A 25,195-nucleotide genomic window follows, 5' to 3' on the forward strand; every position below is an offset into this window, starting at 1 on the left:
ATGGGTTTCATTTATGAAGCAATGGATAGGGCCAAAGAATCAATTCAAAGAGCTTTCAATAACAATGAAGGGAAGTATAAGGATATCCTTGCAATCATTGATAAAAGATAGGATTGCCAACTTCACCACCCTTTACATGCAGTGGGTTATTATCTAAATCCGAAGTTCTTTTACACAAATCCAAACATTGACAGTGATAATGAAGTGGTGGATGACCTCTACAAATGTATTGATAAGCTTAGTGAAGATGATGATTTTGTAGTTGAAGTTCACAAACAATTGTTAGTGTATAAAAGGGCTAGAGAGAGGTTTGGTATGACTGCAGCAATGAAAGCAAGGACTGAAATATCTCCTGGTAAGTGGAAAAATCCACTTATAAATTCTAATGATTAATTAATAATCTGTGTAAATGCTAATGCATATGAATTGCATTTTACAGCTGAGTGGTGGAAATTGTATGGAGGAAAAACACCACACTTGCAAACCATTGCCATTAAAGTTTTAAGTTTGACTTGTAGCTCATCAGGATGTGAGCGTAATTGGAGTACCTTTGAGCATGTAAGTAAGTAACATTCATGTTTTTTTAAATTATGAAACTTTAGAAGCTGAAATTGAAACTAAGTAACTAATATTCATGTTTTTTAAATTATTATAGATTCACTCAAAGAAGAGAAGTAGGCTTGAGCACCAAAAGCTTCAAGATTTGGTTTATGTTAAGTATAACCAAGCTCTTCTAGATCGCTTTGAGTGTCATGATGTGATTGACCCTATTGCTTTAAATGATATTAATGATAACAATGAGTGGTTATTGGGAGAATTGGAAGGAGAAGAAGCGGGTAATGATTTGGTTTTTGATGATGATGACTTGAATTGGTTAGATGTTGCTGAGGCAACTGGGGCTGGTGAACCTTTACAAAACACAAGGAGTCAAACACATATAAACAAGGCAGTAGCTGCACTTGCACCTACAAATGAAAAAGGAAAAAAGGTGGTGGAAGTGGAAGAAGAGAATGAAGATGAGGGGGAAGAAGAGTACAATTCTAATGCTAGTGAGAGTGATGGATTTCAACAACACAATGACTTGGATCTTGAAGAGGATGAAGATTCTGATTAGTAATTTAGTATTAAGAAACTTGCATTTGTCTATTTGAATTTTAATGTCTAATTGTCTATTATTATAGTTACTTTAGGCTTTATGTTAGAGGGACTAAGGCTTTAAACCCTTTATTTTCTTGACTTTCTACTAACTTTTGTTTAAGTAACTATGTATTCAATTATTTTTCTGTTTTTGAACTTATATACATACATATTATTAATTATTTAACATATATAAAAAGACATTACAATAGCGGTCATCCCGCTATCCGCTATCCCAATTTTAGGGTTGGCCGCTCCGCTCAGCTACGCCGGTCTTGACAACTATGATCAAAATCATGTATACATACATTCACATCAATTTCTACAAGCTCTTTGGATTTGGAGGGTTTGGATGAATACCTTGATGAAGCAATGATCCTTGAATCAAGTTTGGAAGAAATACCCCCCAATTTATTTGATTTTTATTTTATTATTTAATGATTTGTAGTTGTCATGTGTGTTTTTCATTGCTATATTACTGAGTTGTTGTCATATGTGTTTTAATGCCAAAAGTTTGAAGTATGGAATAAAATCTTGAGGTTATAGTAAATTTTTCTGGTTTTTGACCACTTTGTTAATGCGTTTTAGGGCCAAATCAAGACCCAAAAGTATTCTTAATGGCTTCATTGATATGAAAAATATGAGAGTGAAATATTATTTTAACCAAAATAACTTGTATAAATAACAATCTAATTGTCAAAAGTTGCCCTCATGGATTGAAATCTTCAAGTTTTAGTAATTTTCCTTGTTTTGGTCACTTTGTTGATGTGTTTTAAGGCTGAATTGAGACCCATTATTTATCTTAATGACTTCATTGACATGAAAAATATGGTAATAAAACAATATTTTAAGCAAAATGACCGATACACATAACAGTCTAACTGCCAAAAGTTGCCCAAACAAATTGGAATCTTGGAGTTTTAGTAATTTTTTCTTGTTTTTGGCCACTTCGTTAATGCGTTTTAAGGCCAAATCGAAACCCAAAAGTTGTCTTAATGGATTCATTGATATGAAAAATATGAGAATGAAACATTATTTTAGCCAAAATAACTAATACATGTAACAGTTTAACTGCCAAAAGTTGCCTACATGGATTGAAATCTTTAAGTTTTAGTAATTTTTTCTTATTTTTGGTCACTTCGTTAATGCATTTGAAGGACGAATTGAGACCCAAAATGTTTCTTAATGGCTTCATTAACATGGAAAATATGGGAATAAAACATTATTTTAACCAAAATAGCTGATACACATAACAGTCTAACTGCCAAAAGTTACCCTCATGGATTAAAATAATTTTAGTAATTTTTTCTTCTTTTTGGCCACTTCTTTAATGCGTTTTAGGGATGAATTGAAACCCAAAAATTATCTTAATGGCTTCATTGACATGAAAATATGGGAATGAAACATTATTAATTTGAACCAAAATAACTAATACACATATCAGTCTAACTACCAAAAGTTGCCCTCATGGATTGAAATCTTCAACTTTTAATATTTTTTCTTGTTTTTATTACTTTGTTAATGTGTTTTAGGGCCGAATTGAGGTCCGAAATTTGTCTTAATGACTTCATCGATATGAAAACTATGAGAATGAAACATTATTTTAACCAAAATAATTGATACACATAACAATCTAACTGCCAAAAGTTGCCCTCATGGATTGAAATCTTCAAGTTTTAATAATTTTTTCTTGTTTTTGGCCATTTCATTAATGTGTTTTAGGGTATAATCGAGACCCTAAAGTTGTTTTAATGACTTTATTGACATGAAAACAACAAGAATGAAACATTATTTTAACCAAAATAATGGATACATATAATAGTCTAACGACCAAAATTTGCCCTTAGAGACACTTTTTCTTTACGCCAGTGCGTCAGAAACACTTTTACTTTATGTCATGGCATTAGAGAATCCAATGCTTCAAACCCTAAACCTAACATTAGGTCATAAACCCTGCATTTGGACCTTGAACTCTAACCCTACACCGTAAAGACTAACCCTAATCTAATAGTTGAACATAGGCCTCTAAACCCTAACCTTAACCCTAGCTCTATGTCAGGAAATTCAATGTTTTACGCCAGTGCATCGAAGACACTTTTGTTTTACGTTAGTGCGTTAGGGAATCCAATGCTTCAAACCCTAACCCTTAACTTAACCATAGGTCATAAGCCCTAATTCTTGACCCAGAACCCCAAACCTACATTGTAAAACCTAACACTAATATAATAACTGAACCTACACTCTAATCCCTAAACACTAACCCTAACCCTAACCCTAGGTCCCTAAACAATGACCACTAAACCTAATCTAACCCAAGGTTAGAGACACTTTTTTTTTATGTCAGTGCGTCAGAGATACTTTTGCTTTATGTCAGTGTGTTAGACACACTTTTGCTTTACGTCAGTGCATCAAAGACACTTTTGTTTTACGCTAGGGAATCCAATGCTTCAAACCCTAACTCTAAACCTAACCCTATGTCATAAATCATGAAGCTTGACCCCTATATATAGAAGTCATATTCACCTTCATTACATTCGCACAACACTTTCTTTTTCTATTACTTTCTTCCAACTTTACAACACACAATACACAACATGTCTTCCTCATCTCTTAATTGGTTAGTACACTACAATGGTCAAATAATCAAAAATAGATGAAGGGGATACGTTTCAGCGCCCCCAATCGACATTCTTTCAAACAAACTAAGGCCTTACACTTGAAGCCTTGAAAAGAAAAATCCACCAAAGGATTTGACTTCAATCACTGGACCAAGTATGCAATATTTCATTTTGCATACCCATAACTAGTGGGGCGCGAAATGCTTAAGTTTATAGTAGTGAAACTTATTGATGATGAAGGCATGATTTCTATTGTTCACCAACATAAGGCTCTTGCATGAATTGTATGCAAACATTCAGCTTCATACACTTCCCACCTTAAACCTTCAACCATCATGAAACTCAATATTATTCTTAGTCACATCATTCACAAACATTTGATGCAACCAAGACACTTTTTCTTTAACCTAATCACAACAAAATTTATTTGAACCAAACACATCTTCTTTTACTTAACTTCTTTCCACACCATTTTCACCAATTTGTTAGACTTACAAACATTTGATCTTATTGAGGATCAACCTTACCCACACTAGTGTAGTAGAGCCTAACTCATCAACCCAACCAAATCAACTAAGTTTATAGTAGAGCCTAGTTTACCTAACGAAGAACTCAATCCTTTTAGTGAGGACGAAGATGAAGTTCTACACAATCAACCCCTGGAAGATCACAAGGAAGAAGCTGAGCTTGTTTCTCCAATAACAACCGTAACACCATACTACATGGCACCACATATGCATAATTTTGAAGAATCTAATTTTTAAGATTCTAAATTTTATCAGACGTTGGATTACGAAGAAGTCAAACATTCGATAGGGACTCTCTTCAAAGGGATGCGTTTTCTAACAAAAGAAGAAGTACAACATGATTTGCAACGATATCATGTGAGCAAAGGAGCTAACTACAAAACACAACTATTGAACCCAACAAAGCTAATTGTCATTTGTGATGATGATAGTTGTGCTTGAAGGTGCATGGCAACATACATCCTTTCAAGTAAATAATGGGAAATAAGAAAACTCCGTGAACTGCATAGATATTCAAATCCAACAATCTCACAAGATCATGCGAAGTTTTCTTATCTGCTCATCAATAAAAGCACCTACAAGTTGATAGAAAATGATCCATCAAATTTATCGTCAAACTTGATAGCACACATCAAAAGCATTGAAGGATACACTACCATGTACCAAAAAGCATAATTGGCAAAGCAAAAAGCCATTGAAAATATCTATGACAATTGGGAAAGATCATTCCACAATTTACTGAAATTGTTGCAAGTTATGTAGCAATTTCTTCCTGGTATGGTCGTGGAGAAGGAAACACTACCAATGTCACCACAAAGAGCTCAAACAGTAGAGGGCTTTGTGAAATTCCATCATCTTTTTTTGGAGTTTCAGACCGTATATTGATGGGTTTCAATATTACAATCCCATGGTTCAGGTTGATGGAACAAGGTTGTACGGTAAGTACAAGGAGATCCTTCTTGTGGTAGTTGCACAAGATGACAACAATAAAATCCTTCCAATAGTCTTTGCCATTATAAAAGGTGAAACAACAGAAGCATAACTCTTCTTCCTCAAAAATTTAAAAAGGCATGCCACCCCACAACATGGTCTATGTTTGATTTTAGAGATACACGAGTCAATAAAAAGTGTCTACTCAAGGACGTGATAGTGGGAGGATGACACAAAATTTTGTGCATGTATTTTGCATTCGACACATTGCACAAAATTACATGAGGTGGTTCAAGAATAATGACATAAAAAAATAATTATCAATATGGGTGAGTGTTAAACTTCTTTCTCTTTATATTAAATATTACTTTATTTTATATTATTCACAATATTGAAATTATATGTTTATAACTACTCAACATATGCATGAACATAGCCTATGTTCAATCACAACTACAACAATTTGAGAGAGGAAGCATATGGTGATCAAGCAATTGATTGGCTAAGTGAAATTCCGTGAGACAAGTGGACTCTCCCATGGGATGGTGGTCGACGATGTGACATATGACCACCAATCTTGTTGAGTCGATTAATTTGGTACTCAAGAAAACACGAAATCTTCCAAAAATTCCACATGCCTTGTTCTCATGAGTTCAATCTATGTGACACACAATTCTTAGTCTAGGAGACAGTTAACTCGAGAAAAGTTTGGTCCACTACAAATTTCACGGTCAGGCTGGATGATAGGTGGGGTGACTGTAGTAAATTCCAAAAATTGCACATGCCATGTTCTCATGTTGTTGCTACTTATAAGCATGCTTGCCATGAGTACAAGAACTACATACATTCTATGTATATGTTGGAAAATGTCTCCGACATATACAAATGATTGTTTGGAAAATTGTGCAATGAAGTGTATTGGCCCCTGTGTCATGAATTTGCCTCGACCCAGAGAAGACAAGAAATTCTAAGGGTCGTCTTGCCTCCTCTCATATACACACTAAAATGGATAACCGAGAACCAGGTCAACCAAAGCGATGTTCCATGTGTCGCATCCAAGGTCACTTAAAGAAAAATTGCCCCCACCGTGTAGGCTTAATCCAACAATGTTAAATTTATGTCATACTCTTATTTTAAATTTTTTGTTGTATTGATTCAAATTTAATTATTTTGTTCTATTGTTTGTAATTATATACATATTTTATAATTTAAATATTTTAGTTCAATTCAACTTGTTGGTTAAATATTTTTTTTTTCAATTTCAATTATTTATTTTAATAATCAAATAAAATGAAAATACAAAGGATTTCAACTATAGATGATTCTTTATTTATTAATTATGAATTATTTTTGGTTTATTTAGTCTTTTGACTCTATGTTTCTTTTAATTTTTTTGGGTATCAAAATATTCTATAGTTTTTATGCGAGCAATGTTTATGGATTTTTAGTTACTATTGTGTTTTTGGTAAAACTACTACATAATGAAGATATAAGAAATAAAAATATTTTTATTTTCATATTCATGTTTTTTCAAATAAGCAATTTTAGTCTAATTGAGATATTTCATCAATCACTTTTTTTTAAAAAAAATCAATAATACAAAAAATTTCAACTCTTCTTCAAAATAATAAAACAAGAAATATGCAAAAAAAATTAACAACAACATATATAAAATAATATTATTTTCAGTTTAAATAAAACATAAATATAGATAATTAAAAAATAAAATTAAATAGATAAAAGACATTAAAAAAATACAAAATCAATTTAAAAAAAATAAAAAATTTAAAACTAAAAGAACTCAGTTTTGAAAATAGGGTTTATAAACTGAGTTTTAAAAAATCTGTTTAGAAATCGGTAAAATTTTAAAAAACACTGTTCACCCAGAATCGTTTTTTAATGGAACAGTGTTTTGTATCTTTCATATAAATAATTTTGTACTATTATTTGAATAATTTTTTTATTAAATGGGTAAAAAACTCGTCGAAGTCCAATGAAGCCTAAAGGGCGAGATCTGGACCACCTCGGGATATTGGATCTCCAACCAATCGAATCGTTTAATTTAACCCAAAATACGTTTAGAATACTCAAAGATTTTTTTTTTTAATTATTACTTACTCAAAGACTAGTAAGCGGTATGTGTTTTATTTTTTGTAAATTTTTTTTACGGAATTTTTTAATTTTTGTAATTTATAAAATATAATATTAGTAATTTATAATTTATATGGAAGAAGGGGAAAAGAAAGTTAAAACCAAAGACAACTCGAAGAATACAACACAAAGCTTCGGACCTTTTTTGGTCTCTGGAGTTACACTACAGCCACGGAGGTTTGTGTCTGTAAAACTTGAATCCTCGTCTTTGCAATTTTTGTTTTTGTTTTTTTTGAATCAATCCTTAGTCCTTTTTGTTTTCCTTTTTATTTCAAAATTAGTTTTATAGCTTAGTGTTCTTTTTTTGCTTACGAATTGTGGCTGATGATTTGCATATTGTGGAATGTGGATATATTCATTGATTTCATTTCTAGTCATGATTATCATTAATACCATCTTTATTGAGATTTACAGTCAAATTTTATGTTGTCTCTTTTTTGGGGATGTTCTAGCGTTTTTCTGGGGGTGTTTTTGGGTCTGTGTTTGAACAAAATTGACCTAGTTCTGACATTTTGGTCAAGGTGTAAATACGTAGATACCTGCATTAATATGGTTTCTTTTTGTCTAATACGAGGGATTTATTGTAAAATCCCTTTAACTCTTTTTTTTTTTTTTGATCGGCAAAAATATATATATATATATATATATATATATATATATATATATATATATATATATATATATATATATATATATATAAAATTGAAGTACCAGAGGTACTAAGTACATAGGTTGGAAAGCCATAAAAATGGTTCCTCAGTGAAACTAACCACAGTTTGAATGGGAATCCCTTTAACTCTTGAGACGGTCTTCTTTGAACTAATTTTAAGCACCAAATTGAGGACCAGTTATTTATCTAATGTTGGTTTCTTTATTGAACAAGAGTTCTCCAATGTTGTTTCTTTGCTTTGCAAGTTTTGCAATCCCATTGAAAAGTCAACTTATTAGGTAACTGCATTTCTTGTGTTGCTTGAGTTTCATATCACTGGTTTTGGAAATGAAATCCTGCCTCCTTCCTTCATTTTCAATTATTTTAAATGGAACAGAACTCCTCTAAGCTCCCGTATTTGCAAACATATTCTGGCTTTTTAAAATTGATGTTCATTATTATTTTAGTTTTGACATTCTAGAAAGCTGGATAATGTAAACCTGTCTTGGATTTGGTTCAACATGTTTGTTTCCATATGGGTTTATACTTCTTGCACTTATTTCTTGAGCTCGTGAAGACTTGAAGTACAGCTTCTGCTTCGAATTAAGATACTTAATTATGGAATTCATAAATGTTTTCATAATTGTACCTCTGATGTCTGGTTCTTCATTACTCTGAACTTGCCATCATTATAGGTCTGGTCCACTTAACTGAGTTTTTAGATATTGATTTCAATTTTTTAATGTTTGTATATGGCAGCTCTAGGACTGCTTATTAAGTAGTTTATTTTAGAGGCTAACATGAGCTTCGCTGCACCATCACTTGGTTCTGCTGGTATGTATCTTCTCTGCAGTCAGCACCTCTATCTGGATTATGCATGCTATTTCAGGGTATCATTTATCCAATGCCGAGTTCTTGGGGGCAGTATCTAGTATTTTTTGGGATGGATGAGTGGTGTGAGAATTACCATGGAATTTTAGGGAGGAAAATTCATATCCTATTTCGTTTTCTTTTTGGTATCATTCTCCATTTAATTTATTATGTCCCCCTTTTAGGTGGTAGATCTGCTAGAAGAGCATTTGAGTTTGGGAGAACCTATGTTGTCAGGCCTAAAGGTAAACACCAAGCAACTATAGTCTGGTTGCATGGCCTCGGGGATAATGGCTCCAGGTGACATGACATTTCCTATCGCTCTTTCCCAAATTTATTAACTGAAAATTCATTCATGGTTGGGAGACATGTTTCAATGCACTGCTGATTTTTAGGCATTATTTATGATTGCTTCTTGTCAATTGTTGCCTAAAGATTGTTATGAATTGAAGGAACATGTCATAAGTTTTGGCTCTTTTACTTTTTAACTGCTTTTATTGGTTCAATTGCCTTTTCAATTTTTATCCCCTTTCATTCAATTCAAATTGTCGTAAGTTGTTTCATTGACAACTGCTGTATGTTTAAGTTTTGCGACATGGATAAAAATTACATTCTTTTGGATAAAATACACATCTGTATTCTGTATCCCATCACTTGTTTTTCACTACTAAGAATTATATTTGTTTTATTCTGGGTTTCTGTTAATAAATATGTGGTTTATCTAAGAAATAGGCTTTTTATAGATTTTGTCTTTACATAATTTAGACATTAAAGTTTAAACATGTCTGAGGCTGGCGGGCTGCATAAAGATTTCTCTTATAGTGAAGTGGGTAGAACTTTAGTAGAACACTTTAAATTCAGTTAGAATCTTTTAAATTCCTCTATTCAGTATTAGCTCATGCTCCAAGAAGAGAATATAATGAAGTTCATCCTTGTACAATAATACAACAGCTCAGTAGATGAAGTCAAATACATGAATCATATGATGCCATTGGACTTGGTTTAAAACTAAATTCTTAGGGATATTATTTACCATGAGATTTCTTTTATAATTTTCTCCATTGTCCTTCTTTGTCTTCCTCTATACCATTTTACAAGGCTAAAAATTATGCAATGTACTCTCCACAGTCCACACTGATGCTTTTAGCGACCTTTGTACATATCCAAACCACCTTAACTGATTATTTTGTAATATTTTCCTCAATAGGTAATACATTAATACATCTATGTATACAATTATTTCGTATTTGGCCATTTTCTATGTGGCTACACATTCATCTTAATATTCTCCTATTGTCCCTTTAAAACCTATCATTCACTATCATAAAGCATAGCTGGTCATATAGTAGTATGATAAAACTTCCTTTGGCCTTGGTAGGTACTTTGCAACCACAAATAACCCCGATATCTTTTTGCATTTTAACCACCCAACTTCTATCTTGTGTGTGACATACTGACATATTTGTTAATTTCTCTATCATTTTGTAATATTAATTCCAAATACTTAAACATAGAAACATGTGGGGTGACAACTTCTCCAATCTTTACCTCCAAATCATTTTCCACTTGTTTCTTAATAAAATTGCAATACATATACTTTCTTCTACTCAAGCAAAAAATGCTTTGATTTCAATGTTTGTTTCCAAAACTCAAGTTTAGAGTTAATACTTTTCCCTTGGTTCTTCAATCAAAATTTTATTATCTATGAAAAACATGTATTTAGAAATAATCTTTTATATGTTCTTGAGAAGCACATCCAAGTGATCCAGGACTAGATTAAACAAGGACTCAAGGTTTGTTTGTACCCCAATCCTTTTATACATTAGTCATAATGAGCAATAAATAATAAGAAATGTAACTTCCAAAATACTTTTTTTTATCAGCAAAAGTAATATGTATTATAATAAGATTAGTACAAGTGGTATTGTTATATTTACACTATTGCCATACTATGTCTAGACCTATGCAATCCTAATGTAAGCTGTATTGCAAGAATTAGGCATCCATAGGTCTGGATTTATCTAGATACCCCTTCGCAAACGTAACCTATAGAGCAATCTCCCCCAGAGTACAAAACCCAACCATTATATTGCAAGCCCATGAATGAAAAGGGATGTCAAAAATCCTTTTTCCATATTTTTGAGCCATATCCAGCAGAAAAATATGGCGTCATCCATCAGCTTTTGACCGTTGAGTCTTTCAGTTGAGAAAACAATCCTGTTCCTATGATACCATATGCACCAAGTTAAGGAAGTCAACCATGTTTGCCATCGCTGAACTCTAATACCCTTGAGATATCTGTGAGAATGCTGAAGGAAGTGGTCTCTGGGTGCTTCCGTGGAAACACCAACTATGTTTAACCAAGAAAGCGCTTCCCACCATAGAGGTAAGATTTTAACCGAGGAAGTGTGACACTTTACTTGGAACTTTGAGATTCCATAATTCATTAAACACGTCGTCATTATTTTCACCTGACAAGAGTCTACTGAGCAGCTTGTAGGCGCTGCCCACTTTGTATCTCCTGCTAGAATCCACCCCCCCCCCCAATACCAACTATCTTGTTGATTAGTTTGTACTACCACATCCTCGACGTCCTCCATGAATTTTGCAACTATGTCCATCTCCGCTTCCCTAAATAATCTCCTCCAGTACAACTGCCATTCCCATCCTCCTACTAATGCGACCCCTAACTGCTGGACAAATTGATGTTGTTGTTGAGACATGCTATACATGCATGGATATTCCTCCAGCAACGAAATCCCTCCATCTAGCCATCCATCTTCCCAAAACTTCACCTTTGACCCACATCCGATTTTCCATTTTATCCCACTTCTGAACCAACTCCCCTCCTCAGATGAATTGCAGACAATACTTAAATCCTGCCACCAAATTGAATCTCTACTATTCCTTCTTGATTCATCCAAACTTCTCCAACTTACATATTTGGAGTCCAATACTTTCGCCCATAATTCTTCCTGATGGTGGAAGACGTTCCATCTCCATTTTCCAAGTAAAGCATAGTTGAAATTACTAAATCCCGCACGCCCAATCCACCTTTCTCCTTTGGAAGACAGATTGTCTCCCAGTCTACTCAGGCGACCTTTTGCTGATTTGACTTTCCCTCCCACAGGAACCACTGCTGCAACGTCACTAACCTCTTGGCCAGCTTCTTCGGAACCCTGAAAAAAGAGAAGAAGAAAATAGGAATTGAATTTAGGACTGGCTTTATCAGACTCACCCTTCCCCCAAAAGATATGTATCTTTGATTCCATTTTGATAGTTTTCTCTCACATCTTTGAACTATAGGATCCCATGTCTTACTATGCCTTGGGTTTGCCCAAACCCCAATAGGGATACCCAAATATGAAAAGGGTAAGGACAACAATCCGCAACTTAGATAATTGGCCACACTTTGTATCCAACGATGAGACATTCCAATTGCCCCAAATTTGCTTTTGGCAAAGTTTATCCTCAAACTTGACACTAACTCAAAACTCCTCAGCATGACCTTAATTGCTTTTACATTCTCCAGCGATGTTTTTCCAAAGAAAATCGTGTTATTGGCATACTGTAATAAGTTGATATCCTCATTCCTCCCTACCTTAAACCCTTCAAAGAGATTCTTTTCCTGAGCTTCTCTCATCAATCCAGTTAGACCCTCAGCTACAATGTTGAACAAGAATGGAGCTAGTAGGTCCCCTTGTCTGAGACCTCTCTGAGGAGAAAACTCATTTGTGGGGCTCCCGTTTACCAGTATAGATATTGAGGCTGTCTTCAAGCAACCCTCAATCCACTTAACTCATTTGGTGCAAAACCCCATCCTATTCATCATATATAAAAGAAAATCTCAGCACACAGAGTCATATGCCTATTCATAATCCACTTTGAACACTAGGCAGTTTTTATTGCTTCTCTTTGCTTTATCCACAATTTCATTAGCTATAACCGCGCTGTGCAACAAATGCCTGTCCTCCATGAAAGCAGATTGGCGTTCATCTATTATATAAGGCAACACCTTCTTAAGTCTTCTAGATAGCACTTTTGCCACAATTTTGTAAATACAGCCTATTAATGAGATAGGTCCTGTAATAATTGAGGCCTTGAGGATCGTGGACCTTGGGAATCAACGCCAAAAAAGACGCATTGCTTCCTTTGGGGAAAACTCCGTTGGCATGAAATTCATTAAAAAATTGAAGCACATCTGATTTAACGATATCCCAGAACTCTTTGATAAATTTAAAGTTTAATTAGTTTGGTCTAGGGCTTTTCGCACTACCACAATCCCAGACTGTTGCCCTCACTTTCTCCTCTTCAAATTGAGCCACCAACAGTTCACTATGTTACTGATCAATAGACTTGAATCTGACCCCATCCAGCCTCGGTCTCTCCCATTTTGGTTCCTCAAATTTCCTTTTGAAGAAAAGTCTGGTTTCCTCTTTAATTCTGCTCGGCTCATCTACCCAGCACCCACCAACGTACACTCCTCTAAGCATATTGTAACATTGCTTCCTATTTACTGTCAAGTGAAAATACCTAGAGTTGCAATCCCTTTCCTTAATCCATCTAGATCTTGCCTTTGTCTGGCTATATATTTGATTGAGTTCGCTGCCCGCTACAAATCCTCCTGCAAGCTTTCTCAATTTTTCCTCTTCCTCATTCAGCTGCCTAATATCTCCTTTTTCCAGTTTGTTAAGCTTTGATTCCACTTTTTTCAATTTTTGTTGAGCATCACCAAACTGATTTATGTTCCATTCTTTTAGTCCCCCCCCCCCCAACCAGTTACAGAATTTTTCATCCTGCAGTCCTGCACTACTTTCTTGAATGATTTATCCTCAAGCCAGCAATCAAAAACCCGAAATGGCTTCGGCCTTCAATCAGCACTAAAGGATTGCAACAAGCAATGATCAGAAAATTACGGTCCAAGATTAGCTGAATGCTGTCTAGCCATTTGGAAGACCACTCTGCCGAGACAAGGATCCTATCAATTTTGCTTTTAGTTGTCTCATTTAGTTTGCACCACGTAAATTTTCACCCCACACTAGGCACGCCCTCAACCTCCAAGTCAGCTATCCAGTCATTAAATTCTTTCAAGCTACCCCCCCATCCTTTGACACACTCCAACTCTTTCTGATGGCCTTCTGATGCAATCGAAATCTCCTAAAATACACCAAAGACCCCCATTGTTTGCAGCTCTAAGCTGTCTGACTTGATCCCATAGGATTCTTTTGGAAGCTGTATCACATGGTGAATATATATTGACTATAGTCACTTTTCCACCATCACCAGCCCATGTTCCTTCCAAATATATAAAACCATTGCCCTTCACCGTTTTTGAAAGTTTCATCACTCCAAATACACAGTAATCCCCCAGCATTATTAATTGTTGGCTGCTTTCCCATTTGACTTCAGCTTCTCCCCACAAAGCTTGACATAGAGCCTTGTCTATCATTTCCTTCTTAGTCTCCTGTAGACATAACATATCTACTTGTTCTTTACTCACCAATTTTCTGACTGGAGCCCATTTTAACCCCCTTATATTGTAGGTAACAATCTTCATCAAACACCTACACTGCTTCCCTTCCTCTGAATTAGACCCTTGTGCCTTTCTAGGTTGACCAATTTAGATATAATTGTTCCCTCCTCCTTGCTGATGTTTACTCCCATACTTTTTGCCATTTCCCAATTGCTTGCTGCCTCTTTTACCATCTCACAGCTTCTGGGTGTTGAAACTGAGTTTGCTGATGTTGTGCCCTGCATTACCTTGGAATTTGCTTCCTACATGACAACCTCCTTCAGCCCACTGCCTCCATTCTGTTTAGGAGATGCTGCCTGAGTGTAATTCTTTGGGCTGCTACTTATTTCCTTCGTGCGAGTCTATTTTTTCATTGGGCTTCATTTGCTTTTTACACCCCTTGTTTCTTGTATAAACCTTCCATTTGAGACTGGCCCATTCAGTTTGAGGCCCAAATCATTGAGCTCCTCTTCTGTTTTCCCATCAGATATTTTTATCGTGGGAGCCGACAATGGGTTGTCCTTTTCCCACTCTTGTGTTAAATCCCGTGCCTCCCTATACAGCTCCTTTAATTCAAATTTTGCCTTCAGATGTGGGTGCCTTTCTTCCCCACTCTTGCCCTTTTTGTTATTCTTTTCTCCCTCCTCATCAGAACGGGCAGCACCTGCCTCCTCTACGTGCTCAACCTCTGTTATCTAGCCTTGCTTTCTATTATCCTCCTTGTCCCCATCATACTGATTTCCTTCCAAGATTATTAGTTGGCTTCCACCTAAAGCACCAGTCTCGTCATCTTTTTGTTCAACTCTTTCCTCACTTAACCCGAATTGAGTGGGACCACAATTTGGTGAGACGATCTCCTAGCATCATTATTGACCGTTGTTACAGAGTTTGTGTAATAACCAGCGGGCAATTGCTGCAACCCAAATTTTCTGTCGTGTTCGTCTCCCTCTGCATCTGATGTGGTGTTGATTCTCGGAAGCACGCCTTCAATCTGCTCTTCCTCCGACAAAAGATCCATCCCGACCTTGCTCCCTTTTGAAGATATTTCTTCAGAAGATTCTACATAGCCCCCTCTGTTACAATTGCATCTACGGTAATTGTAACACAACTCTTCTACAATCTTAACCACATAATCGATCCCATTAATGGAGGCGGTTACAGTGTGGTTGATTGTAGGAGGCCATGGTGTTTTGATTAAAACTCATGTCCTATCCAGCCTTTGGAGATCATCTACGTCTTCGTCACATCCACCACCTCCCCAATCCCATCCACGCTCTTTGTGATGTTTTCCACATGCGTGTAACGGAATCCCCCAGCACATCACCTACACCAACCTGAAACCAAGCCTCAAGCTTGGGCTCCATTTCTCCAGAGTATGGAACATAGATAAGCCACTTTCAACTCCTTCTCTACACAACTCTTCTGTTCTTATGTCAGCGAGTCCTATGAGAAGCACCATGTTGCCGCCAATGTACTTTGGTTTAATCTCTTCACCTTCGTCCCACATAAGTTCTTCTTCAAGCCTATCAAATGCCATTAGGTTCCTCAGTCTACCTACCCAAGCTTTGGTTAGCCATGTCTTATCCATTGATATTGTTAGTTGGATAGATGAGTGAGCGGTCATATTTGATGCCTGCACATACTTCGGTGTCCATCGTTTTGTCAGATGCTTACTGCCTGTTGCAACCACATTCACATACGATCTGAAACCTGTTGCTCGTTGGGGATTCTGCTGCTGTAATCCTTTAGTCATTGTCATATGTTCTGCTGTCCCCTTTCCTTTACCTTTGTCTCTCTCTTCCACCTTCTCTATTGCTATCTCCTCCTTTTCTTTGTGTTTCTTGTTGATTGTCTCTGTCGGATTTTGTTTCCTTCCGTGCTTTGGGAGGTTCACGTGTAGCTTCAATCCTCCAAGAACCAGATTATCCAGTTGTCTATCTAGTTTCTTTGCATTATCCACCTGTTTGAATCTCACAAACCCGTATCTACGAGCACTCCTATTTCAATTCCTTGCGATGAATACCTCCCTGACAATGCCCCACTTCTTGAACTCGATCTATAGTTCCTTTTCTCCCATGTCTTCTGGGAACCTTGTGAAGTAGAATGAAAGTATGTCCGGTGCATCCTCCAGTTTTTGCTCCTTCCCTTCCCCCATCTTGTCGCTGTTGCCGTCACACCATGTTGCACGTACCCCTTCCCAGCATAGTTGAGACAGAACCTATCACTCACGCTCCCCCCCCCCCCCCCCCCCCCTCTCTGTTTCTCTCTTTACCTCGCTCTCTCATCTCTCAACTCCCCATAATACTAATTGCCACTATACACGAATCTGACTATTCCACTATCCTAGACATTAATTCCTATCTACTATCCTAGACATTAATTCCAAGGAATGTAAAGTTTAACAGTTTCCAACAACATTCACTACACTCTCCTTCCTTCCAATCCATGTCCACAATAATACCCACTCTGTTCTTTTATCTAGCTTTGTGTACCAAAGTTTAAATCCTGCAGTGTCTAGCTCCCTAGCTTTTTCTCCTGCATTTAGGTTTTCAAAGACACATAATATTAATCCTTCTCCAAATGATGTTGTCCATCATCTCCAAACTCCAAAGATTTTCTGTCAAAGTACCAAAATTTGATAGATCTGATCATGAGACTTCGACAATAAATAGATATCCAATTAATTTGTTCACTTTAGGTATTTAGACTTGTTAACTGTGACTACATAGTGTTTTTGGTATCCAATTATGTATATTGTACTTTGTCAAAAGCAGTTGAATACTTGAATCTCTAATATATACGGTTGTTCAACCTAATCTCCTAAAGCAAGAAATTATGAGATTGATCCTACATGCATGAGCTGTATTTGCCATCTAAAGCTACCAAATCAAGAGAATTCAAGTGGCTTTCTTCTGATTAGTTTTATAATTTTATTATTTATCTTTCAGAAGAAATTATGTTTCAATTTGTTATAAATATATGGTTCTGTTTGGTTTAAGGAAATATTTAATTATTTTATTTTATGTTCACTGATAATTACAAAAATGTTGCTTTGTTTTCATTTTTATTTTTAAAATTTTAAATATTTATACAGGAAATGATAAATAGGAAAAAAAGTGAAAAAAGTGTCATTTTTGTAATTATTAGTGAAAATAAAAAATAAAAACAGAAATGTTTCCTTAAACCAAGCAGGCTCTAAATTTTTCAAAGAATGATTTAAGTGCATCTTGGTAATTGAAATTTTCACATTAGTTTTTTTCAATACATAATAACTTAAGTTGATGCAATTTTTTTTTTTGGTGCATGACTTCCATCTCTGATTTATTCTTTTCCTTCAAATCTCCCTAGTTTATTTGATGATTAAAGACAAAAACTAGTGAGGATGTTAATATTTAAAATGACCAACTTGAGAGTTAAAACTCTAGTTCTTTCTGATCAAAATCGGAGATATACAGAATTACACAGAATACCCAGTAAATGGAATGGAATACGAAATGCATTATTCAAATCAAATGGATACCTACAATTGTCCACTGCCTATAGCTCCTCCGAGGAAGATGATTCTCTGTCACTCCCCAGAAATTGGAAAATCGTTCTTTCTTCTTCACTGTCCTCCTTCCCCCCTGTAACGTAACTACTCCTTCACATGAGTATTATTTTCTTACTCCTAACAGAAGGCTACCTCATCCCATACTAACCTCCTCTAACTAACTCACCCGGTCACCCCTAGCCCCACTTTTCTTTCTCCTTGAATTCACTCTCCATATCCAAGACTTTCTTGTTGCTGACTTAGCACATGCTCATCTTCTAAATTCCGGTCTGCTTTATCTAAAGGTGACCCATAAAAGAGGACATGTATCAAGCAAGGGAATCAGAACTCAGAAGGATTAACAATTACAGTCTCAACTTAACTTGATGTTTTAGAACAGTTTTAATCATGTGGTTAGTTACTTAGTTATAACTCAGGACAGAACCTCATTTTCTGCTTTGCTTATGCAGTTGGTCCCAGCTATTAGAGACCCTTCCTCTTCCAAATGTAAGCACACAGAACTTTGAATGGTTAAAGGACAACATATATGACTCATGCCTAGTTTTGTATTCTTGGAATATGAATGATCATGTCAATAGTAATTTGACTGATCATTGTTGAAATGTATGATGCAGATTAAATGGATATGTCCGACTGCTCCTACTCAGCCAATATCTATATTTGGTGGCTTTCCGTCTACTGCTTGTAAGTTTTATTGGTTTGTTGCACAATAATCACATTACATAGTTGCCACATGGAGTATGGAAATGCATTTGAGGACAAAGCTAATACTATGGGTTTTAATTTTTGTAATAACCATAAATTGATCTTGATAAATTCCTTAACTATAACTTTCATGTGTCTTAGGGTTTGATGTTGGAGATATTTCAGAAGATGCTCCTGATGATCTAGAAGGTTTGGATGCTTCAGCTGCACATGTTGCGAATTTGCTGTCTACAGAACCTGCAGACAGTATGTTTCTCTTGCAACATTTATGTTCCTTGGAGCTTCCTTTAATTTTTATTGAGAAAATTATTCTGCCAATGCCATGATCTGTGACATAAGGCTTATTCTCATGCTAGATTATCATAAAAATTATAACTTAATTGTTGTACTCTAGCCCAATTGTTTCTTATTCATGTCTTTTAATTACTTTAGGAAGAAAATAAAATTACCCTGGCCTGATCTTTGGTTTGTCAAAGTAATCTTAACAATCATGCATAAACTTGCATACTAAAAGATAGAAAAAATAAAGACATAGAAGAACACAAGTACATAATGAATGGTAAATAAAAGGGAAAGAACATTTTACGTTGGTTTAGGATTATTTTGGTGAAATAATTGATTTTTTTCCTGCCTTGTAAAAGAACTTTTTTAAAAAACATGCACTAATTGTAAACTTCTGAACCTTATGCCACCCATATTGATATTATAAAGATGGATGACATTGAGATCTCAGTAAAATTCACTTTTTGAATGTGCTGGAAAAAATATGCAAATTTGTTCTGCATAACTTATTTTGAGATCTACGTTTACAACTTATCATTTAATAATGCATGTAAGTGGTTATTAGCCACATGCCCCAATTAGGAAAGTATTTTTGAAGAAATTTGAATGGCCCTAACTAAGAGCCAAGTTTGCCAGCCTGTTCTAAAGTTGTTGAGAGTTGGTTAGTTGGCTCCCTAACTTCACTAGCAGAGGAAGGATATAAATGAGGAAGAGAATGAATTCAATTAGTTGATCAATTAGTTTTTGGTGGGAGAGACCAAGCTCTTGAATTCTTGGAGACGTCTATTGTGGGCCGTTCTTGCACCACTGCACTTTGTGTCCCATTGAGCTAGAATAGGAGGATTATATTAAATAAATTTCTCTTTCTTTCATTCTGTTAGTCTCTATGTTTTGAAGCAGTATTTATAAGTGGGTATTAGGGCTTGTTTGGGTAAGCTTCTCTAGAAGTACTCTAGGAGAAGGAAATAAGAACAAAAAAAGGAAATGAGCTTCTCATAAGCTAAAATGAGCTCTCCATTAGCTAATTTATAGATGTCCTCTCATCTTAGAGAAGCTATATGAGAGAGCTTCTACAAATTAGGTAATTGTAGCTAATGGAGAGCTCATTTTAGCTTATGAAGAAGCTCATATTCTTTTTCTCCATTAGTAAATTTTGTTGTAGTTAAATGACAAATTTTTATTTTTTTTCCTGGTTGTATAATTCTTTGTCAACCACAGGAAAAAAAATTATTATTATTATTATGTGTTATAATAATTTCTTGTGAAATTTGTATGACAGTTAAGCTTGGTGTTGGAGGGTTCAGTATGGGTGCAGCTACTGCCCTGTACTCTGTGTCCTGCTTTACTGCTGGAAAATATGGGAATGGCAATCCTTATCCAGCCAACCCAAGTGCAGCTGTTGGTTTAAGTGGCTGGCTTCCGTGCTCAAAGTAAGGCTTTCTGAATATTTTAACTTGTCAATTTTAGTCCCCCCTCCTTCCATTTATTATATTATTTAATGATTTTTTTTTTTGTATTTCTGTTCTTGTTTAGGACCTTGAGTAACAAGTTACAAGGGGTAGATGAAGCTACAAGGCGTGCTCAGTCCTTTCCTGTTTTGCTGTGTCATGGAAAAGGTAAATTTATGGAATTAAATATTATTTTTTTGTTTGTGAATGAAATCAGTAGAAAGAAAAGTGTTAAAAGTACAACTAAGAGGGTTGATCAGGAATTCTCAATAATGGAAAGCATTAAAAGAAAACCATGAAACCTAGAAATTCCTAAACACCAGGGCAAAAAACAAAGTGCAGTGAGCCTGCCCAGTCTGCTGCAGATAAGTATGACCCTCAAGGCAGTGATAATTAGGAAAACTCAGATGCCTGAAACAGCACTTTCACAGTTTCACATATCAAATTTGGGGGCAAGGAAAGTAAGAAACATCATACCTATACATACTAGCATTCCTTCAACCAATCACATTTAAGGACAACAAGGGATGTTATATTCTGTACCAAATACTATGTATTGAACCTATAAAAAAATGTACTTAAGTTAAGAAACACAGCCAGTAATATGCAGTAGCTAATTTTCCCTGGTAGAGAGATGAAAGAGAGCGGTAGAGAGAGAAACAGTGAGTGGGCTAGAGTTAGGTACAGAGGGAGGGCCAGTGAGAGTGGTAGAGTGTGGATGAGAGAGGATCCCTAACGTAACTACGCCGGAAACAATGACGGACAACAACACCGTTATACTCGTGCAAACTGGAGGGATAAGCATGATATCTCATCCTTTTACTTCACAAGATTCCTAGAAAACGCAACTGAGAAGGACCTTTGGTATTAGTTCAAAAAATGGGGGGATGTGAGGGAGATCTTCATCTCCAAGCAGAGAAACAAAAGTGGCAGGAGGTACGGTTTCGCAAGGTTTAAGGGGATGACTGATGTGCACAGACTAGAATGGCAGCTGGATAGTATTGTTGTTGGTGGTCTGAAACTGTATGTCAACATTCCGAAATATGGGAGAGAGCTAGCGAGAAATGTAGAACAAGAAGCTGCTGGCAAAGCAAAGGGTTTCAATGCAAGACACGAAACTGGCGCAGGTGGACAAAGACAACCACAGTATACAATAACTCTAGCCTCGTACGCGACGGTGGCGGCGAGAAACACCAGGAACTCAGGGCAAAGGTGGACCCAAGAGACTGTGATTCACAAGCAAGAAGGATCACACTTATCGGTTCAGCTCAATATTTCAATGGATGAGAAGAAATGGTTCAACGATGTGTGGGTGGGGTGATTGAAGAATTTGACGCTGTTTGACAGAGTTGAAGATGAGCTTTCGTGGGAAGTAGGAGTAGAAATAGTGTCGAAGTACATGGGGGATGATTTGGTTCTATTACTAGGCCTCACCGATGCTAGAGCAGAACACATGATCCAGGAAGAAACCACGAATGGATCCTCCCTGTTTCATTCGTTGGAGAAATGGAATCCGACGATGCGAATAGGGTACAGGTTGGTGTGGGTCCAATGCTAGGGTATTCCGTTAATAGCTTGGGACACGACGCAAATCCAGAAGATTGTCGCTACGATAGGGGACATGGTGGAGGTGAAAAACGACGTTGTAGAAGCTCGGAGGGTGGATAGAGTAAGGGTACTCATCAAAACAACGTGGCGGCCCGCAATCCAACACATGGTCAACGCGCACATTGGCGGGGAGATTTACAGAATACACATCGTGGAAGAAAATGGGCCTAGCACGGGAACATGCAACTGTCGATTCAGGAGCGCTTTCAGATCATCAGAGGAAATCGACTCCGACGAAAGTGATATCGGAACTCCGATATCGAAGGTGGATCGCACATCGGAAAATTAATGTGCGCCGGAAAACGAATGCGTGTTGGAAATCGAAGTTGCGTCGCGAAGGAACAACTCCAACCTGAACGCAGGAACCGCAAGCTAGGGGTATTCGCTAATACCCAGTGGTCCAAACGGAAGGGAAAGACCACAGTGTAATAATCTCGGTCCATGGGCACACTGTCCCAATAAGACAGTGAGCAGAGCAGAAAGTTCATGGGGACACGACGGAGAACAGGTGGCATGCTTGGGGTTGGTGGAAGAGGAGAGCACTCGAGAAGAGGAAACATGCAAGAACGGTGAGGGGTAAGCTGTCGGGAAGATCAACAAGTCAGAGAGGGAGCAGTCCTTACATGGAAATGGAAATCACGATTCTGAAAGGAGTCTCAATGTGTTAGGGATACAAATTTTGAATGGCAACGAGTCACGTGACTCACAGGAGGCTGAGGAGAGGATTAAAAACTACTTGGGATTTCCTATTCACACCACCAATGAAGCATTACAAATGTCTGATCCCAGCCCAAGAAATAATAAAAGGGAATGGCAGGTGTATTCGCGAAATAGGAGGTGCCAAAAGCAAATGGGCCAGGCCAGTCCAAATGGTATATGGCCTGCCATAGTTACAAAAGCAATTACAAAGGGTCAACAACAACCCAACGTGGACTTGAATAAAGCTAGAAACGGTCACAACGACAATAATGTCCTCATGGAAGGTCCATCAAAGCAAAATGAAGCTGAAAAGCAAATGGGCCAGGCCAGTTCAAATGATATATGGCCTGCCATAGTTACAAAAGCATTTACAAAGGGTCAACAACAGCACAACGTGGACTTGAATAAAGCTAGAAATGGCCACAGTGGCAGTAATGTCCTCATGGAAGGTCCATCAAAGAAAAATGAAACTGAGAAAGTAACAACAGACAATTATATAGTCAACAATGTCCAACTGGAAGAGGCAGAAGCTCAATGGAACATGGCAAAAGAAATGGGGGCAACATGTGGGTCACAGCAGGGTAAAATTATTGACAAGATAAGGGCAATGGAGGAAAGAGATAGGAAAGAGGCAGAGAGATTGGGAAATAGAGTTGGTACCCCATAAATATAATTACATACAATGTCAGAGGGTTAGGGAGGGGGGTGAAATGGGCAACAATTAGGAGAATGGTCAAGAAAGAGCAAATAGATTTGCTATGCATTCAGGAGACTAAAAAGGAGCAAATTGAGAAGACGACATGTCAAGCATTGTGGGGGGACCCTGAAGTCAAGTGGGAAATGTAACCTGCATTCAACATAGGAGGAGGGCTCCTATGTTTATGGAGTGTGGAAAAGTTCAAATTGGAAAGGAAGGTCATAGGCAATGGATTCATCCTGCTGAAAGGGCTGTGGATTAAAGAAGCACAGAAAGTTCATATAGTTAGTATTTACTCACCATGTGACATCCATAACAAGAGAATCTTATGGGACAATGTCAGGTAGCTGAAAAACCCAAACCATGTAGGCTTATGGTGCATAGTGGGAGATTTCAATAATTTTTTTTTATCAACAAAGATAATTTATATATATATATATATCCGAGTACCAGAGGTACAAAGATTACATAGTTGTGATTGTCCATACAATTGGTTCCAAGTATCAGACTTAATATAGTCTTGATAGGAACCAAAAGCTGGCTACATATATGGGTCTATAACCTACTGATATCCTATGGCTGCTACCCTTGGCTGATAAACAAAACCTTATGTAAGATTACTTGACCATTGGTTAAAATGGATTACAAAATCTTTCTCCAAATTTCTAAGCCATGTCCAAAGTAAGAATGTTGCATCATCCAACAGTTTGTTGTCATTGGAAAAAAGTATCTTGTTCCGCTGCTGCCATATGGTCAATGTCAAAGCCAGCCACCAGCACTTCCACCTGTTAGCCCTTATTCCATCAGCCAAGCCAGTTACATGTTGAAGGAAATGTTGCCTTGGATTTTGCAGGAAAGCACCTAGGATGTTCACCCAAGACAAAGATTCCCACCATATAGGAAGGATTTTGCTGCAATGGAGAAATAAATGGGCTGCATCCTCTTTCATGTTACTGCAGAATGGGCATTGTATATCATTAATCTTAACCTGTCTCCTTCGCAAATTTGTTTTTGTTGGCAATCTATCTCTAATTAACCTCCATGCGAAGACTGAAATTTTGCTTGGAATCTTTAATTTCCATAATTCCTCAAAAGCTCCATCATGATTGTCCTCTATTGTTTCCCCCTCAACATATTATAGGCCCTTTGTGTCGAGTATTGACCACTTGGATCTGCTTTCCAAACCCAATCATCTCTTCTATGTGGGTGGATTGACTTGCCTTCAACATCTCTTTGGAAACTACCAGCCATGGCGATCTCACTGTCAAACAATGGTCTCCTCCATATAAAGTTCCACTCCCACCCTGTGTCCTTGTGAGCTCCCATTTGCTGGATGATCTGATTTTGCTGACAAGAAATGAGATATAGACTGGGATATTTGGCTATTAGTGATGCCTCATCAGCAATCCAACTATCCTCCTAAAAGTTGATCCTATCACCACACCCAACCCTCCATAATATTCCATTTTGAAAAGCATTACCCTGTTGCGGTTGATGGAGAGCCATTTTTAAGTCTCTCCACCATATTGATTCGTTGGTGTCTCTTGATGCTTCATCCAAGCTCCTTCAACCACCATATTTTGACTCCAATACCCTAGCCCATAATTCTCCTTGGTGCTGAAATAAACTCCATTTCCATTTGCCAAGCAGTGCAAGATTGAAAGTCTTAATGTCCTTGAGACCCAATCTCCCTTTTTCTTTTAGGAGACACACTGTCTCCCACTTAATCTAGACAATCTTGTTTTGCTTAGTTCCACCATCCCATAGGAATCTGCGTTGTAAGCTCACCAGCTTGTCCACCACTCTATTAGG

At 36.8% G+C, this 25,195-nt stretch overlaps 2 protein-coding genes across 3 annotated transcripts in view; both read left to right on the forward strand.

The window, feature by feature from the left end:
• Positions 1 to 5,324, forward strand: LOC114416010. Its single transcript, XM_028380890.1, has 5 exons — positions 1 to 74; positions 195 to 355; positions 440 to 558; positions 656 to 988; positions 5,199 to 5,324. The coding sequence occupies exons 1-5, from the start codon at positions 1 to 3 to the stop codon at positions 5,322 to 5,324; spliced, it is 813 nt and encodes a 270-aa protein (XP_028236691.1).
• Positions 5,325 to 7,213: 1,889 nt separating this feature from the next.
• Positions 7,214 to 25,195, forward strand: part of LOC114416707 (acyl-protein thioesterase 2-like) — a 37,007-nt gene continuing 19,025 nt past the window's right edge. The window contains exons 1-9 of one of the 2 annotated variants that reach the window (XM_028381682.1): positions 7,214 to 7,347; positions 7,447 to 7,540; positions 8,772 to 8,846; positions 9,068 to 9,182; positions 18,394 to 18,430; positions 18,559 to 18,628; positions 18,791 to 18,895; positions 20,211 to 20,361; positions 20,465 to 20,547. In XM_028381682.1, the coding sequence (XP_028237483.1) occupies positions 8,813 to 8,846; positions 9,068 to 9,182; positions 18,394 to 18,430; positions 18,559 to 18,628; positions 18,791 to 18,895; positions 20,211 to 20,361; positions 20,465 to 20,547 (595 nt within the window). In that variant the 5' untranslated portion in view covers positions 7,214 to 7,347; positions 7,447 to 7,540; positions 8,772 to 8,812. Of the gene's footprint in view, positions 7,348 to 7,443; positions 7,541 to 8,771; positions 8,847 to 9,067; positions 9,183 to 18,393; positions 18,431 to 18,558; positions 18,629 to 18,790; positions 18,896 to 20,210; positions 20,362 to 20,464; positions 20,548 to 25,195 lie in introns of both variants that reach the window. The other variant, XM_028381683.1, reaches the window with a different exon arrangement.

This window comes from Glycine soja, chromosome 6 (genome assembly GCF_004193775.1).
Source record: "Glycine soja cultivar W05 chromosome 6, ASM419377v2, whole genome shotgun sequence".
Lineage (NCBI taxonomy): Eukaryota > Viridiplantae > Streptophyta > Magnoliopsida > Fabales > Fabaceae > Glycine > Glycine soja.

Excerpts from the sequence above, each read along its gene's own strand:
- LOC114416010 (XM_028380890.1), top strand. The coding sequence starts at position 1 with ATGGGTTTCATTTATGAAGCAATGGATAGGGCCAAAGAATCAATTCAA. Across the intron at positions 356-439 it reads AAGGACTGAAATATCTCCTG|CTGAGTGGTGGAAATTGTAT; the intron begins GTAAGTGGAAAA and ends TGCATTTTACAG. Across the intron at positions 989-5,198 it reads CAAATGAAAAAGGAAAAAAG|GTTGATGGAACAAGGTTGTA; the intron begins GTGGTGGAAGTG and ends CCCATGGTTCAG.